This window comes from Podarcis vaucheri (genome assembly GCF_965113315.1).
Source record: "Podarcis vaucheri genome assembly, chromosome: 8".
NCBI lineage: Eukaryota > Metazoa > Chordata > Lepidosauria > Squamata > Lacertidae > Podarcis > Podarcis vaucheri.
The window spans coordinates 8,177,160-8,194,919 of NC_138766.1; the positions used below are offsets into that span (position 1 = coordinate 8,177,160).

The window sequence follows — 17,760 nt, forward strand, 5'->3', positions numbered from 1 at the left end:
ATTTTTATATGTTTAATAGAATAATGCTTAATAAATCCTTACAATACGTACTGTGGTTCCCCAGATGGTGTTGGACTGCACTGCAACTCCCATCATAGTTTCTGACTGCTGCCAGTTGAGTGTGTTGGCTGAGGCTAATGGAACTCTAAGTCCAACAGCACTGGAGGGCTACAGCTTTCCTTCCTTGTTTGCCTGGGATCATTAATTATTAGCCTGCAGGCAAAGTCAGCCCTGAGTAGGAGTAGCATTGTGTACCACAAGTGGACATGCTGGAAACCAATCTGCACGTAATGTGAAGTGATCCTAAATTGCACTATGAACTTCATGCACAATCTGTTGCTTATTCTGGAATAGAGTGTTATCTGAGCGGAAGCTGTTTCTTTTGTCCAGTATCCTCCCCCCTCCCCATGTACTCTGCAATATATATTGTTTTGACAACAGAATGTGCCTGGGCAGTTAAGATAAGTAACTTCAGAATAGCTGTATAAACCTTTTGGCAATTGAATTTGCTGACATGGCACACAGTCTATGGGCAACTCCTGTTTTGTGTGCGTTCAAAGAGTGTGTGACCGTAAATGCTGGAGTTGTTTTTTGGACCCGGAAGTGGGCAGGGTGGGCTTATGCGCACTCCACTGACGCGTGCGATGACCCAGAACGTAACCCCCACACAAGATGGGGGTTGCCTGTATATACATGTAACTTCAGAAGTGCAGGAAGCCCTGATCCCGCTAGGTGACAGAAGTTAGGGTCTATTTTTTTTCTTAGAGTTTCAGAGCATGGAACAATGTAGTACATCAAACTAGCAAGAATATACCACAAAACAAAAAGAAAATCTAGCCAGTTAAGCACTCCAAAAGGCAATAGAAGAAAATTAAATGATGGGTAGGGTGGAAGAGGAAAGGGTAGAATATTGAGATGATGTAACAGCTTCCCCCAAAATGTGTTTTTGGTTCAGAGGGAGGCTAATATGACCACCTGCTACATTAATTAGGAAGGGGAACCAAAGTGGTTGAAAACTCTGTCCGTTTGAGTCTGCTGAGCAGCACCAAGCTTCATAGGTCTGTTCCTCACACAGGGAAACATACAATATACCAGACTGTAAGTGTAAAGTCAGATGAACTTGGAGGGGGAAAAGGATGCAAAATATTAATTAATTAGCAATTTGTCTGTTTTCTGAATGGCAGCAGGCAGGCTTTTCTTTACCCTAGACCTGCTACAATACTGAGAAGTCTAGTGCAGACATGACTAAGATTTTTTTGCCACGCTCCCTGTTGGTCCAAGTTCGTAGAGGCACATAGCAGCAGCAAATGTGACGATGTGGACATGACCATACTTGTGCACACTTTTTGTACACACGGGCCACAGACATGCATACATATAGACAGGCGGCAGTTTTATGCACTTTTATGTGCCTGCTGCATCAGCATTTGAAACTAACCGGGAGCCAGTTGCCTTTTGGAACTAAGGAGCGCCCCCTTATGACCAAGTGGAGATAGAAATCCTGCCACTTGTTTGTGACAGAAATCACCACCACAGGAGCGCAAGAGTAGTGTTCCTTGCTGACTAAAACAGCTGAAAAGCTGTCACCAGCTATTGAGCTTTTGGCTTTCCTTTTCATCGCTGCTCCCCTGAAGCCTTTTCAGGGCTTTTTCTCAGCTTGAACTCACCGAAACTCAGTTTCAGCACCTCTCAGGTGGGCATCATTGCCATTCTGAGAGAACGAGTGAGGTGTTCATGGTGAGTTTTGGCACCTCTTTTTCTAGGAAAAGTAGCACTGCGCCTTTTGATGTGCTGAAAAGACTCCCTTGTGGTACTCTTGGCATAAGTAAACAAAACTCTTTCACATGGTTAAATGGATTCCTTCTCACTTGTGAGCTGGGAGCGGTATGAACAGCTAACTTTGCAGGTAGCAACTGAAGACCAAAGCAAACTGTCCTTCTGTGGTCTGGCCATTCCCACTCTCTACCCAGCATTCAAAAGGCAATAGCAACTCATTTTTCAGCCTGCCCACCCTAACCTCTCCCTCAGCCCCTGTCTGTCTTTGCTCCGCTGTTTTGTTTCTGTTTCCTTTCCACTTGGCTCAGCTTTCAGTTCCTTGCTCCTAGATAGACGACATCTGATTTTTCACATTGTGATATATCACTATTAAAAAATTCCTTCCAGTAGCACCTTAGAGACCAACTAAGATTGTTGCTGGTATGACCTTTCGTGTGCATGCACACTTCTTCACATACCAAGAACTAGTGATATATCACTAGTTAACCATCGCAATACAGTACACCAATATATTACAACGTCTGAATTAAGGAGGGACAGCTGGGCTGTGGAGGGAGGGAAGGTGCAGGCAGGCAGAGGAGCACCTTCTTAGGCTTCCTCTGCCAAGGCCACCACAACGTGAATCGCTCTCTGTGGTCCTTCCCAGCAATCGCCGCCCAACAGAGCTGCACGCTTGCAAGCTCAAAATTTTTGAAACTGTTACCGCGATCTGATCTTCAGACAATGTATTGATACATCACACAGCCCTAGTTATGACTCTGATTTCCATATATATATATATATATATATATATATATATATATTTGCTTTCGTAGATTTTCACGGGTACAGGAATGCAGGTTTTGGTGTCTTCGGGTGTCTTCCCGTGTAAGAGTCGGGGTGTCTGTGCGACGTTTCGACGAGGTCTCACTCGTCATCTTCAGGCTGGTGCTTTCGGCTTCTTGTTACTGGAACAGAGCAGAATCTGGTGTTTGAGTTCCTATAAATACTGTTGAGGGGTGTGGTGTATAGCCTCCAACGTTCTGGGCAGAGAGGAAGTTCCTAGATTAGTGTGCCTCTTCTTCTTTTGTTCCTTAATTACTTGAGGGATATCTTGAGTGATTTCATGAGTGATATTCTGAATACCACTGGGTGGGTCATTAAGTGTAGATTAGTTGCTAAAGCTTTTGTGTCTTGACCTCTTGAGCTTGTGAAGAGTTTTTCTGAGAAGATGGCTGTGCTGCATTTAGTTGTGCTCTGGCTTGGCTTCGTGTATAGGGGCGAGCTGTGGTTTTGTGTCTTGTGCCAGCCAGATCTGTGTAGGGATTGCAGGGGGGTGCAGCATCCGGAGGTGCCACTATAGTTTGGCTACTGGATGGAGTCTGTAATATGTCTGTGGAGAGGGTCTGGGTTTGGGTCTGGTGTGGTTGATTGGTGACGGCGTTCTGTGTGCCTCTGGTTCTGGTGTCGGTTTTTGTGGGGAGGGCTAATTTCCAGATGTCTGGCAGGCGGGACGTGTCGTCACGCTTGTTCATGTTGTGAGGGTGTTTCTCTATCTCGATGGCTTCCATGATTATTCTCTTGTGGTGATGTTCCATGTTAAAGAGCAATTTGGAATCTGCAAAATTAATTTCGTGTCCTGTTTCTTTCATGTGTTGGAAAAGAGAGGAAGTTTTTTCTTCTTTTTTGACGGCATTCTTGTGTTCTGCGATACGTGCATTTATTCGTCTGTTTGTTTGTCCAATGTACGTGGCTGGGCAGACTTTGCAGGGTATTTCATAGACCCCTTGGTTTTCCAGCTGGATTTTGTCTTTTGGGTTTCTGAGGATATTGGCTATTTTTTGGTTGGTGCAGAAGGCTGTTTTGATATTGTGTTTATGGAGGATTTTGCTGATTTTGTCTGTAGTGCCCTTGATATAAGGAAGGAGGGCCATGCCATTGTTTTCTTCTGTGTCTTGGTTTTTGGGGGGTGTTTCTTTTTGGATTAGCTTCGTAACCCTGTTTTTCTGGTATCCATTGGCGATTAACACATTTGAGAGATTCTGTAACTCAGTTGTCAAGTGGTCTTTGTCAGCCAGGCGTTTGGTTCTGGAGATGAGAGTCTTGGCTACGGAGTTTATTTGTGCAGGGTGGTGGTGTGATTGTGCATGTAAGTAGCGGTTGGTGTGTGTTTTTTTCTGGTAGATAGTGTGTCCTAGGGAGCCATCAGGTTTTTTGTAGATTAGGACGTCAAGAAAGGGGAGTTGGTTGTTGTCTTCTATTTCCATAGTGAATTGTATTTTGGGGTGTAGGCTGTTGAGATGTGTGAGGAAGCTATCTAGTTTTTCTTTCCCGTGTGGCCAAATTACAAAGGTGTCGTCAACATATCTGAGCCAAAGTTTGGGTTTGTGTTCTGACTTGTCTAAAGCATTGGTTTCAAAGTGTTCCATGTACAAATTTGCGATGACCGGTGAGAGGGGTGATCCCATAGGTGCTCCTTCTATCTGTTTGTATCTTTGTCCATTGTGGATGAAGTACGTGTTGGTTAGGCAGTGGTTGGTCAGGTCCAGGATGTATTTGGGGGGGTTGTATTTGTTTTGAATGGCTGTCAAGGCTTCATTAATGGGCACTTGAGTGAAGAGAGATACAACATCGAAGCTCACAAGTAGGTCATCGGGATGTAGGTATTGCTTCTTTATTGTTTCTATGAACTGGAAGGAGTTAGTAACGTGTGAAGCGATGGATTCTGCATAGGGCTGAAGTTGCTTAGCGAGAAATTTAGCGAGATTTTGTAGAGGTGAGCCTATGGAGCTGACTATTGGTCTGAGTGGTGTTCCTTCTTTGTGTATCTTGGGGAGACCGTAGAGTTTGGGGCATCTGGAAGATTTTTCTCTGGGGATGATTCTTAGCTGGATTTCTTCACTGATAGGAGAGGCTTTTATTTTGGATTTGGTGGTTTTTTCCAGATAGGTGGTGGGATCTGTTTTTATAGGTTGGTAGGTAGGGTCTTGGAGTAGATTTGATAGTTTTGCTTGGTAGTCCGATGTGTTCATCACAACAGTGGCGTTGCCTTTGTCTGCTGGGAGAATGATTATGTTGTTGTCTTTCCTCAGGTTGGTGAGTGCTTTCTGTTCTTCTTTGTGTAAATTGCTTCTGGGTGGTTTGCTGGAGCAAAGGATGTTGGTGACTTCAAGTCTGATTTTATTGGCTTCATCTGGGTCGATTTTGGTCAGGCTAGCTTCGACTCCGCATATGATGTTTTCCGTGGGGATGCGTCTGGGGGCGACTGCAAAGTTGAAACCTTTGGAGAGTACTTTGGTTTCAGTTGGGGTGAGGATCCTGTCTGATATGTTATGTACTGTTTGTTTCATGGGTTGTTGTGGAGGGTGGCTGGGTTTCTGGCGTTTCTCTAGTTTGTAGAGTTTGTTGGTGTGTCTGTCTGTCTTGTGTGAGGTCTCAGTTTCAGCTCTCCAGACGGCTAGTTGTTTGCATTTGTCCCAGAGTGCAGGGTGGATTTTGTTACATAGTTTGAGGTGAAGAGTGAGCAGATCTTTGTTGGTTTGGTTTAGTAGGTATCTTTTCTTATGTATTTCGTTTCTGATTAGGGATAGTTCAGTTCGTTTCAGGATCCTTTCGGTAGCTGGGGTTTTAGAGTGGAATTTAAGTTGGAAGCATGTGGGAGTTAAGTTGTTGTCTCGGCAGTTGCGTAGGAACAGGAGATCACATAAGATGGTGGCTCTTCGGATTTCTAGTTTCTCGTAGGTTCTTGTCAGCTGGAAGGTTTCCTCCCCGTAGAGGTGAGATATTTGCTTTCGTAGATTTTCACGGGTACAGGAATGCAGGTTTTGGTGTCTTCGGGTGTCTTCCCGTGTAAGAGTCGGGGTGTCTGTGCGACGTTTCGACGAGGTCTCACTCGTCATCTTCAGGCTGGTGCTTTCGGCTTCTTGTTACTGGAACAGAGCAGAATATATATATATATGCTTTCGTAGATTTTCACGGGTACAGGAATGCAGGTTTTGGTGTCTTCGGGTGTCTTCCCGTGTAAGAGTCGGGGTGTCTGGGCGACGTTTCGACGAGGTCTCACTCGTCATCTTCAGGCTGGTGCTTTCGGCTTCTTGTTACTGGAACAGAGCAGAATCTGGTGTTTGAGTTCCTATAAATACTGTTGAGGGGTGTGGTGTATAGCCTCCAACGTTCTCCATCCAGTAGCCAAACTATAGTGGCACCTCCGGATGCTGCACCCCCCTGCAATCCCTACACAGATCTGGCTGGCACAAGGCACAAAATTACAGCTCGCCCCTATACACGAAGCCAAGCCAGAGCACAACTAAATGCAGCACAGCCATCTTCTCAGAAAAACTCTTCACAAGCTCAAGAGGTCAAGACACGAAAGCTTTAGCAACTAATCTACACTTAATGACCCACCCAGTGGTATTCAGAATATCACTCATGAAATCACTCAAGATATCCCTCAAGTAATTAAGGAACAAAAGAAGAAAAGGCACACTAATCTAGGAACTTCCTCTCTGCCCAGATCGTTGGAGGCTATACACCACACCCCTCAACAGTATTTATAGGAACTCAAACACCAGATTCTGCTCTGTTCCAGTAACAAGAAGCCGAAAGCACCAGCCTGAAGATGACGAGTGAGACCTCGTCGAAACGTCGCCCAGACACCCCGACTCTTACACGGGAAGACACCCGAAGACACCAAAACCTGCATATATATATATATATATATATTGGAACTCAGAGAGAGACCTCAGTTGAAGATCTTAATGCACTAAGAGTGGTGTGGGAGGAGGTCATCATCATACATGGGGGCAAGGAGTTTTGATAAACAATGTTGAAATTAATTCTAGCCCTTCTTTTGAAATAAATTTTGAAATAAAATTCAAATTAACTTTCTGCCAGTCCTGCATAGGCTTCTCTGAGATTGCAGTATACAGTGGTACCTTAGATTACAAACGCTTCAGGTTACAGACTCCGCTAACCCAGAAGTAGTACCTCGAGCTAAGAACTTTACTTCAGGATGAGAACAGAAATCGTGCTCCGGCAGCGCAGCGGCAGGAGGAGGCCCCATTAGCTAAAGTGGTACCTCAGGTTAAGAACAGACCTCTGGAACGAATTAAGTTCTTAACCAGAGGTACCACTGTAATTCTAAACTACCTAAATGTCATGCTGCTCCTAAGGAAAGAAAAAAAAGTAGTTTTATCTTCCCCACCCCCAAGTCCTGTTTTTATTCAATTGATCTTATAATAACCCTCTCATATATTTTTCATGTATTGTTACTGCTAATGGTTACAAATAGAGATTGAACTCTGGTAAGGACAATTTTTTAAAGAAAAGACAGCCGTTCCGTCTCCTCCCAGAGATATGTTCACCTTTTCACTTAAGTGGGTCTTTCCTATCAATCACAAGTTGCAGCGCCTGTTCAAGTGTCCAGTTAGCAACACCTGTGGTTCCTGCCACCAAAGGACTCCTCAGCAGCAGTACCACAGTAAATAGGTGACCCGAAGGTTGCTTCCAAATAATTGCTATTCCTATCCCATCCTCCTAGCTGAGGTTTGACGGGTATGGAGTTGGTGTAGGAAGCTATTGCTGAGATCTCCAGCCTTCTAAATTCCTTCTGCTTTCATTTCAGATGAGGTCTGTTTCTGTGGATCTAAATATTGACCCTTCACTGCAGATTGATATCCCTGATGCTCTCAGTGAAAAAGACAAAGTGAAATTCACAGTCCATACGAAGGTAAGATGGCAGGGAAGAAGGTTAATTAATGTTGGAACAAAGCTACAACTTTGCCATGTTGAGTGACCAAGGTAACTTCTATGAAGTTACAGATTAGTGAACATGGCTTGGAAAATAGCCTTGCCTCACATAAATTGAAATGAAAGCATTTTTATGCCAGTTTTTTTTAAAGATGATGTGCTCTGTCTCTCCAAAATTATCTCTTGGGAAATTTCCTTCTACTTTTTATTATATTTTATTTTTTCACTTGCTTCCATATACATCTAAATACCTCTTGTACTAATCAAGATTGAGCAATGTGTTGAAAACCACCTGAAAAGCTATATATCACATTTTAAACCAATATATATATCCATTTATATAAAATTCAAAATGAACCATGGCCAAAATAAGATGAGATTTTGTTTAAATTGAACAAAAGCAATATTTCAGGGATGGTGTTGCTCATGGGTCATTTTAAGATACTGGTTTGGGGTTAAGAAATTTAAGAAACTGGTTTTTGGTTCAATTGTTTAATCTCACTTTATATTCACACATTAGATTACTGATTTTAATAACATGTAGTAATTCAGATTTGATTTCAGTAAGGGGGGCAAGATTTGGGACTTAGTCTTTAAATTTAAAATCAGTTCAGTCTTTTTCTATTTGTTTGTATCTTGACTTCTAAACAGTTTTTGATGGCAGTTGTGCTGCCTGCATGGATCTGAATATGGGATATGGTTGCAACAGCAAGTGAGGAAAGCTAATAGTGGAGTTTTGTGTAGAAGGGCTGTAAACTTCATTTCTGGCATTCAGAACAAATTTCTCATCTCTTGTCTCAGAATCCTTTAATTTTACACGTGTTTCTTTACACCCGGCTCCAGTTGGTGGTTCTCAGGGTTCTAGTTTAAAAAAAAAGTAGATCCTACAAACCTGAAGTCTTCCCACCCATGTTCCAGCTTAACAGTCTCAAAATCCTACACTATTTATTATTTTTATTTTTTGTATTAATGAGGTCCAAAGGAGTAACTGATTTCTGCTTTCAGACTACATTGCCAGTTTTTCAGAGCACAGAATTCTCCGTTACAAGACAGCATGAAGATTTTGAGTGGCTGCATGATACATTTATTGAGACAGAAGAGTATGCAGGCCTAATTGTAAGTACTTCCAAAATCTGATTTAAAATGCAGACATCTTTGCTAAACAATGAAATTGCAAGTTGCAAACAAGTAATTCTGTGGTTTCTGATTTTTTGTTTTAGAATTTCATAGTACTGATTCTTAATCTCCAGTGTATATTGGTATATATCTGTAGCCTTGAAACTCATTTCAATGCATGAGTGGGGTTGCTATGGATATTTCAGTTATGCTGCAGTTCTGTACCCACTTAACCTGGGATTAAACCCCATTGGGTTCAGTGAGAGTTACTTCTGAGTAGACATGGGTAGGATTGCACTATTAAGTAACCACATTTCAACTCTTTACAATAACTAATTTTGAGTTTATCAAATAATGAGACCTTATTGAGGGCAGCAAGATGATAATTTAATGAAATAGTGATACTATAGTGGATTCTTTTGTGAAATTCCCTCCAAAAGGAGATCTGAGAAGAGCCAGAGATGTGGATCTTGTGGAAGTGCAGTTAAATTCTTCTTTATTTTGTTAATCTTTGAATTGTGTGGTTTTCTGAGTTTTCTCCAGTTTTTAAAATAAATGTAATTGTACTATTGTTTTGAATTTTTTAGCTTGTTGGTTTTATTGAAGACTGAAGTAGTTGAGAAATGACATATATGTTTAGCAGCAAGAGTGTGTGTGTGTGTGTGTGTGTGTGTGCTTGTATGTGCTAGAGTGCTGTTCTCAGTTTCAGCTCAAGAGCATTTGACACCCCTCAACAGTTGCCCCTATTTTTTGTGCAAGGGGCTCATACAAAGGCAATGAGATTATTGTCAGGACTTCTCACACTTCAAATTTCATAATTTTATTTAAATTAGACATACAATGCTACTTTTTTGAGATGCAGTTTTGCATTTACTTGCAATGTGCTACGTCTCCACCACTGTCTGTCCTCAATCTCTGTCCCACCAGATCTGTAGCCACAGATTTGCCCTTAGAACACTCCGCATACATTGGTCATATTTTAGTTCCTTTCACATCATTTCAGCACTTACACTGCTGTTCTATAGAGAAATATTGTTATACTATACTGTACCTAAGTTATTTATTTATTATTTACTTTAACAAATTATATACTACTTAATTACAGTAGGAGACACAATACAATGAAACTAAATATGACTAATAGCTATTATTCTATTCTATTAAAAATGAATAAAAAAGTCTTCAGAAAGCACTGAAAGCTCAACAGAGAGGTGGCTTTTCTGACCTCAGCTGGAAGGTATTTCCATAAAAATTAGATGTTTGACTTGCAGTGTTCTTGTAGAAATGGCTAGGCAGTAGAAATTACCGAAGTTCTCTTTTTGGACAAGGAGGTTCCTAACAACAGATCTTTTTGTCTAAGATTCCTCCAGCACCTGCAAAGCCTGACTTTGATGGCCCCAGAGAGAAGATGCATAAGCTTGGGGAAGGAGAAATGTCTATGACAAAAGAGGAATTTGCCAAAATGAAGCAAGAGCTGGAAGCGTGAGTGTGATCATACTTAACGAAAAGACCCTCTATATCCCATGTAAATGTTTGCTTGCTGACAAATCTATGTGAGTGTAAAGAAGGCTTCTGAACTGTCAAGACTCTACAGGTTAAAACAGCCTAGTAAGTTTTCTGAATTTGCATTGTCCTCCCACTCCTCTGCATGGTCTGTTAGTTTAGTTTAGTTTGTTGCATTCATATCCTCCCTTTATTCTAAGGACAATATATGGCCCTGGATAGCTCAGTTAGTTAGAGCATGGTGCTGATAATGTCAAGGTTGCACGTTTGATCCCCTTATGGGACAGCTGCATATTCTTGCATTGCAGGGGTTAGACTAGATGATCCTTAGGGTCCCTTCCAACGCTACAATTCTATGGTTTTATCCTCTCAACAAACCTTGTGTGCAGGTTTGGCTCTGACGTAGTGACTGGCTCAAGTTCACCCAGTTAAAGTCCAAGTGCCAATGGGGATTTGAAGCCAGTTTCCCCAGTCCTAGTTAAAAGCTCATGTTATTTAAATCTGTTTAGACAGATTTATAATTCAGACAAATTTGTCATTTACAAGCTTAAGAAAACCTATAACATAAGTAAACATTTCAATAAAGGTATAATACATGATAGCAGTCTGGCATCCAGTGTTTGTGAAAGGTTGGGGTAGGCAAATTCGCCATTCTCCAAAAAGAGAATAGACCTGTCTTGGTAGACTATTCCAGAGCATCAGAGCTGCTACGAAGAAGGCTCCTCTCCTGTTTGAGGATAACCTAGGCTTCCCATAAGACATGTTTCAAAATAGGGTCTCCTCAGAAGATCTCAAGTCCTGGGAGAATTTGCACATTCTCAGAGATTACTAGAACCAAGTTGTTGAGGGCTTTAAAGTTAAGAACCTGTGCTTTCGATTAGGCCTGGAAATCAACTTGGGAGCCAGTTTGAAGGCAGAGTTGCTGTTAGTGTGAATGTCATCTGTCCAACTAGCTGGTAATCAGTCTGTTCTGGAAGGAGTTAACACGAACACACGAAAAAGAGATAGGGAGCCTGTGGCTGTCCAGATCTTGACTGACTATTCTGACTGGATCAAATTAGGAATTGGAGTCAGCAATGTAGGGCTACAGGTCCCCCATCCCTGCCTAGAATGATCTGGCTTGTAGACTCTTTGATCCAGCATTGTCATCGGAGACAGATATGTATGGTGGCTTGTAGCACCTTTATCAGCTTAGTGTCACAGTCACTCTATCAGCCTGTCATGACAGAAAGCCTTGCAGTATTTTTTTTTAGTGGGATTAAAGGGTAGGTCTTAAGTCTGAGAGGTTGAATACTGATTTAAAATATCAAGATATGGGTGTGTGTGAAGAAGCTAAAGTTCATATCTGGATACAAGAACCAGTGCTTTTTTTCTAGGGGGATGCAGAGGTACCCTAGACATTTTGTGAATCTAAGTTTGGCCTCATTGAGGGGCAGTATCTCAATATGAGAAGGAAAATGAGAGTACCTCTAAACATTTTTTAGGAAAAAAGCTCTGACAAGAATTGTACGTGATGGAAGTTATCTCAGTTCAGCAAGGGAGATGAGTTTGCTGTGAAGCAGGAGCCCAAAGTCCTGCTTCTGGGGATGGTCTATAATTCCAGCCTCTGGCTGTGCGTGTAGTTCCTACTGCCAGATCTGGACCTGTGCATATAATTCGAGGTATATGGTCATTGCAGCCACTGATTGTACAGTCGGGTGGGAGAGTGGCATCTAATCTGTCATCTAAAATGTAAATAAGAAGTTATGGCATTCATCATTGAAAGCAATTACAGTCATACCTTGGTTTTCGAACAGCTTACTTCTCAAAGGCTTTGGCTCCCGAACGCCGCAAACCTGGAAGTGACTGTTCCGGTTTGCGAACTATTTTTGGAAGATGAGCACCCGCAGCTTCCAATTGGCTACAGGAGCTTCCTGCAGCCAATCAGAAGCTGTGCTTTGGTTTCTGAATGTTTTGGAAGTCAAATGGACTTCCAGAAGGGATTCTGTTTGACTTCCAAGGTACAACAGTAATTGACTGCAATTAGCTATGATTCCTGAGGGGCAGATGACACTTTGGGTCCCTTCCAGCTCCTCGATTCTATGCAAGAAGATACCTGCAATGCTTGTATGCACAGCGCACTACGATGCATGTGCACCTTAGGCCGAAGTGTGCACAATGTGGGGCACATTTTTTTTCATTCCAATATTATTTTTCTTCCAGGGAGTACCTTGCAGTCTTCAAGAAAACCGTATCGTCACATGAAGTCTTCCTTCAGCGAATTTCTGCCCACCCTCTTCTCAGCCAAGATCACAACTTTCATGTCTTCCTGGAGTATGATCAGGATGTAAGGCACATCTGCTTTTCATTTATTTACACTATTTCTAAACCAGCCTTCATCAAAAATATCCCGGGATGATATACAGATCATTAAATTAAAACATCAAAATTCATAATTAATATAAGCATTAAAATATAAAAACAAAATTCTTCCATTTAAAACAATCCAGACAATTACAAGAACCACTGAAAGAATCAAGCCCCCAAAAATCCTGTCAAGGGAAGGCAAGACTGCATTTACCGTATTTCTTGCCCTATAGGGTGCACCGGCCCATAGGGCGCACCTAGTTTTTTTTGGGGGGGGGATAAAGAAAAAAAAAATATTTCCTCCCCAGGCGCGGGGCTGGGGCGGGGGAAGCCTGAGCTTCACCCGACTCCAGCCCCCAAAACAGGCTGCTATCCGCAAGCCTAGGGAGCCTGCGGGAAGTCGCGCCGGTCTCCCCAGGCTTGCGGATATCTGCCCAAAGGCTTCGGGATGCAGGCAACTCTGCAAACCAGGTCGTGGAATAGCTGGTTGGCAGCGCTCCGCCTCCCCGCTGTCCCCCGAGCTTATGGGGCTTCCTGATATCTGGAGGAAACCCGGGGCGCGCTGTGCAGAGTGCCCCAGGCTTCAGGATGCAGGCTGCTATCCTCAAGCCTTGGGAGCCCGATGGGAAGTCGCGCGGAGCTCCCAAGGTTTGCGGATAGCTTCATGGAGCCTGGAGAGCGAGAGGGGTCCGTGCACACCGACCCCTCTCGCTTTCCAGGCTTCAGTGAAAGCCTGCATTCGCCCCAAAGGATGCGCACACATTTCCCCTTCATTTTTGGAGGGGAAAAAGTGCGCCCTATAGGGCGAAAAATACGGTAAGCCATATACAACTTCACATTGCTTCCGTAAATAATACCTATTTAACTTGAGGTCAGCTGAACTATGGAACTCCTTGGCACAAGGAAAGTGCTGTGGCAAAGAATTCAGCAATTTTTGAAACGGGATTTGAAATAATAAAATTATGTCTGCAGTTGCTGATTGAATATGCCAAACTCCATCTGCCACAATTTTGTAACTGGCTCTGCTCCTGTAGTGCCAGTTTGTCACACATAGTCCTCATTAATATCTACCACTCTAAAGTGGGCTCTGTGGGTAGAATGCTGGCAATGCATGGGTTAGGGTATGGTGCCAATAGCACCAAGATCACAGGTTTGAATTCCAGCATAATGATAATGGATAGTTTATCACTGCCTAATGTGTCTCTTTCCATGTCTCTCTTAGCTAAGTGTTCGGAGGAAAAACACAAAAGAAATGTTTGGTGGCTTCTTCAAAATTATGGTGAAGAGCGCTGACGAAGTTCTGTTCTCTGGGGTTAAAGTAAGTGTTCTTAAAGCTAGATTGTCTCTTGCGTTATTTTCCATAAATCTGTATGCCCGCTTACATATACTGTATTACTAGCATTTAAAAACCTTTATTCCAGTTGCTCTCTTGGATTTTAATAATTTTCATATAAATGCTGATGTTGTTTTGAACTGCTTTTATATTTATTTTTTAAATTTTTTTATATATGCAATTGTTTTAACTGCTTTTTTGTATGTTAACTGTTTTATTGTAAATCACTTCAAGACTTTCTGGCATGAAATTGTGCAAATTGCGTCGCTAAGAACAAACACTTAGGCTCATTCTTTATGTGTGTATCTGAAGAAGTGTGCATGCACACGAAAGCTCATACCAAGAACTAACTTAGTTGGTCTTTAAGGTGCTACTGGAAGGAATTTTTTTTATTTTGCTCATTCTTTAGCAATGGAGTGGGTTGGAGGGGGGCAAATCGGGGGCTCCAGGACACCATGAATTCAGTACTACTGTGAGCACTCCTCCGCTCTATTTTGGGAGGTATAGACTTAACTGCAGCCATGCTGGATGAGAGCAAAGTTCTATCTTCCCCACCACTTTCCTTTCCACTGTAAAGTAAAACTAACTTATCAGGATTTTTTTTTATGGGGTAGGGAACAGAGCTGAGGGAATGGAGATTGCTTGTGCAGTGAACCTAACAGAGCATGACTTTTAAAGTGTTTTTCTTAAGGGTGATTATTTTGAAAAGATTTAAGTAACTTTCAGGTAAAAGGGGGTTAGGGCTGTCGTAATCCTGCGCACGTACACAGACCTTCACATGATGTTCACTTGTTTCAGGGAAGGCTTCAAGTAGCTAAATATTTTGTAAATGATTTCAAAAGCCAAGCTCGTATTGCATTCCTACTAGAATCATAGAATCATAAAGAGACCACAAGGGCCATCGAGTCCAACCCCCTGCCAAGCAGGAAACACCATCAGAGCACTCCTGACATATGGTTGTCAAGCCTCTGCTTAAAGACCTCCAAAGAAGGAGACTCCACCACACTCCTTGGCAGCAAATTCCACTGTCAAACAGCTCTTACTGTCAGGAAGTTCTTCCTAATGTTTAGGTGGAATCTTCTTTCTTGTAGTTTGGATCCATTGCTCCGTGTCCGCTTCTCTGGAGCAGCAGAAAACAACCTTTCTCCCTCCTCTATGTGACATCCTTTTATACTAAAGAGGGTTGATGTGAAAGTAACTGTAGCTTAATTTTCGCGTTTTCTTGGTCAAAACACTACCGTAATCATCCAAAAATCTCTTTCCAGGAAGTAGATGATTTCTTTGGACAAGAGAAGACGTTTCTTATAAACTACTACAACAGAATCAAGGATGCATGTGCAAAGGCAGATAAGATGACAAGAGCTCATAAAAGTAACCTTTTTACCTATAGAGACACTTAAGAGTATTTTCTAAATACTGCTCAGTTCAGAGACAAGACTGAAAGTGTTTTGTGTTCTTTCTCAATAGATGTTGCAGATGATTATATTCATACTTCGGCTTGCTTAAATAGTCTGGCTCTAGAAGAACCAACTACCATTAAAAAGTAAGTCCATGCCATTCCTCTTCAAAAATAGCTCTGGCAAAGATTCTCAAACTTTCATTGTACACAGGTTGTACATTGACAATAAAGGTATTATTATTATTATTATTATTATTATTATTATTATTATTTATTATTATTACTTTGTCACAGTGACAAAGGCCACTAAGGTTCAAAGTAGATGTGATGTGTCAGATTCATCCTGCTATCCTGATAACTTTTTTATTTTATTTAAATGGTAGCAGGACATGTTAGGGGTGACACAGTTGAGACCTCTTGTATAATTAAGACAAATCAAAAACCTGAAAACAATATTAAAGGGAAATTAGAATTCAGAATATTAACTTTTGGTGCCTTCTGTAAATTTGATTAGTTTTCATGCTATTTCCTTTTATTTTTCTGCCTTTGATTTTCACTTTCTGTATTTCTTTCCTATTGATTCTTTTTTGCTAGTAGGTGATATCCAGCTTAGGGAGTTATCCAACTGTACTGTTTCACTAGGACAAGAACTTTCAGCTGTTCAAGAGAACCATCCCCACTTCTCCCTGTGCTGCCGCCCCCTTCCAGCTTGACCTTTGAATCTATTGCAGGGAATCCTTCCCCTCTCTGGAGCAGATTTACAGGTTGTGCAGGGTGAGGAGAGGGTGAAGAATTTCCATTGCACAACTAAGAATCCTTACACTAGTGTAACTGTTCAGTTGGATACTGTCCCATGTCGTATTCAGCATAGACCTATTGATTTCAGTGGGTTTTCTCTGAGTATGATGAATGTTGAAATCACCTAGTGTCTGTAAATTTCTCTGTTCTTTGTTTTTGTCTTAATACTATTGATTTCTCAACTGGCAGCTAGCTGCTTCTGCTGCCTGCATTCTGCTGTTCTTACCCTCTCGAGTAACAGCAATTGACTCCTGTGGATTCATTGGGCTGTATTCAGCTAAATTGTTGCCCTAGCAGAAACCAGTGTAATGAGTCCCACTAGGGTTCTCCTTGCCACCCACACCCCGATCTGCACTGGAAGGTCTTGAGAGCCCCCAGAACAGCATACAGAGCGAGGAGAGGAGAGAACATTCCATTGGGCAAGCAGAAATGCCTGTACAGATGGAACAATATCCTTAGGACCCTCGTACCTATGGGACCACCTCTGTAAGGTCCCACAGAGGACCTTACAGTCTTCAAATACATCTTGGAGGTGTGGCTGGCCTCAACCAGAGCCAGGGCTTTTTCGGCTGTTGCCCCGATCTGGTGAAACGCTCTGTCACAAGAGACTAGGGACTTGACATCTTTCCGCAGGGCCTGCAAGACCGAGCTGTTCCACAGGCCTTTGGCCAAGGCACAATCTGATAGAACTCTAGCTCAATGGTTGCCATTAATTTGATATTGAATTGATTTTAGAATGCTGTTTTACTTTTATTGTTGTTTGCCGCTCTGAGCCCGGCTTATTTATTATTATTATTATTATTATTATTATTATTATTATTATTATTAGCGCTACTTTGAATGCAACCCCCTTTTTTGCTGCCAGTAAAAGGTAAATGGAAAGGACCCCTGGACGATTAAGTCCAGTCAAAGGTGACTATGGGGCACGCCGCTCATCTCGCTTTCAGGCCGAGGGAACCGGCGTTTGTCCACAGACAGCTTTCCGGGTCATGTGGCCAGCATGACTAAACCGCTTCTGGTGCAATGGGACACCATGACAAGTGCAAGAGCGCACAGAAGCACCATTTACCTTTCCACCACAGTGGTACTTCTTTATCTAGTTGCACTGGCATGCTTTCGAACTGCTAGGTTCGCAGGAGCTGGTACAGAGCAATGGGAGCTCACCCTATCATGGGCATTCTAACCGCTGACCTTCTGATCAGCAAACCCAAGAGGCTTGGTGGTTTAGACCACAGCACCACCTTTTGCCAGTGCAGTGCTCTTCACTTGAGTGTGCTGTCACCTACTGATACAAAAGCGTTCTGAAACTCAGGTTTAAAATTTTGCAAATGTACAATTGCTGAACATTCTATTCCAGATCCATGTATGTTTCTGGTTCTTTGCACCAGAACAACAGCAGCCCTCGTTCTTTTTTATGGGGTCTCCTTTTTGGGCCAGTGGGCACATCTGGAATTTTGAGAGAGTGCTGTGGGCTCCAGTCACAAAATGGCTGCAGTGGGGGTTGTTGCCTAAACCAAAATGGCTGCCTTAGCTAAGAGCAGAACAAGAGGCAGGACTACAAAATGGCACAGGCATGCCCCATTGCCCCACTCTAATCAATTAGGGGGACGCACTACATCAGGCACCCCCACATTTTCCCTCTGTTCAGAACAGAAGTGAAGGTGGGTGTCCAGTCCTGGCATCCAATGCAAAGTGGACATGTTTTGGGGAAAGTGTTCATTGTAGGAAAGGTGAAACCAGTGCTAATAGGGACTGAGCACGA

At 42.4% G+C, this 17,760-nt stretch overlaps 1 protein-coding gene across 1 annotated transcript in view; it reads left to right on the plus strand.

Moving 5' to 3' along the window:
• Window positions 1-17,760, plus strand: part of SNX5 (sorting nexin 5) — a 29,449-nt gene that overhangs the window by 2,507 nt on the left and 9,182 nt on the right. Inside the window, exons 2-8 of the mRNA XM_082234552.1 lie at window positions 7,379-7,483; window positions 8,509-8,619; window positions 9,980-10,101; window positions 12,325-12,448; window positions 13,691-13,786; window positions 15,067-15,172; window positions 15,269-15,344. Of these exons, the coding sequence (XP_082090678.1) occupies window positions 7,379-7,483; window positions 8,509-8,619; window positions 9,980-10,101; window positions 12,325-12,448; window positions 13,691-13,786; window positions 15,067-15,172; window positions 15,269-15,344 (740 nt within the window). The remainder of the gene's footprint in view (window positions 1-7,378; window positions 7,484-8,508; window positions 8,620-9,979; window positions 10,102-12,324; window positions 12,449-13,690; window positions 13,787-15,066; window positions 15,173-15,268; window positions 15,345-17,760) is intronic.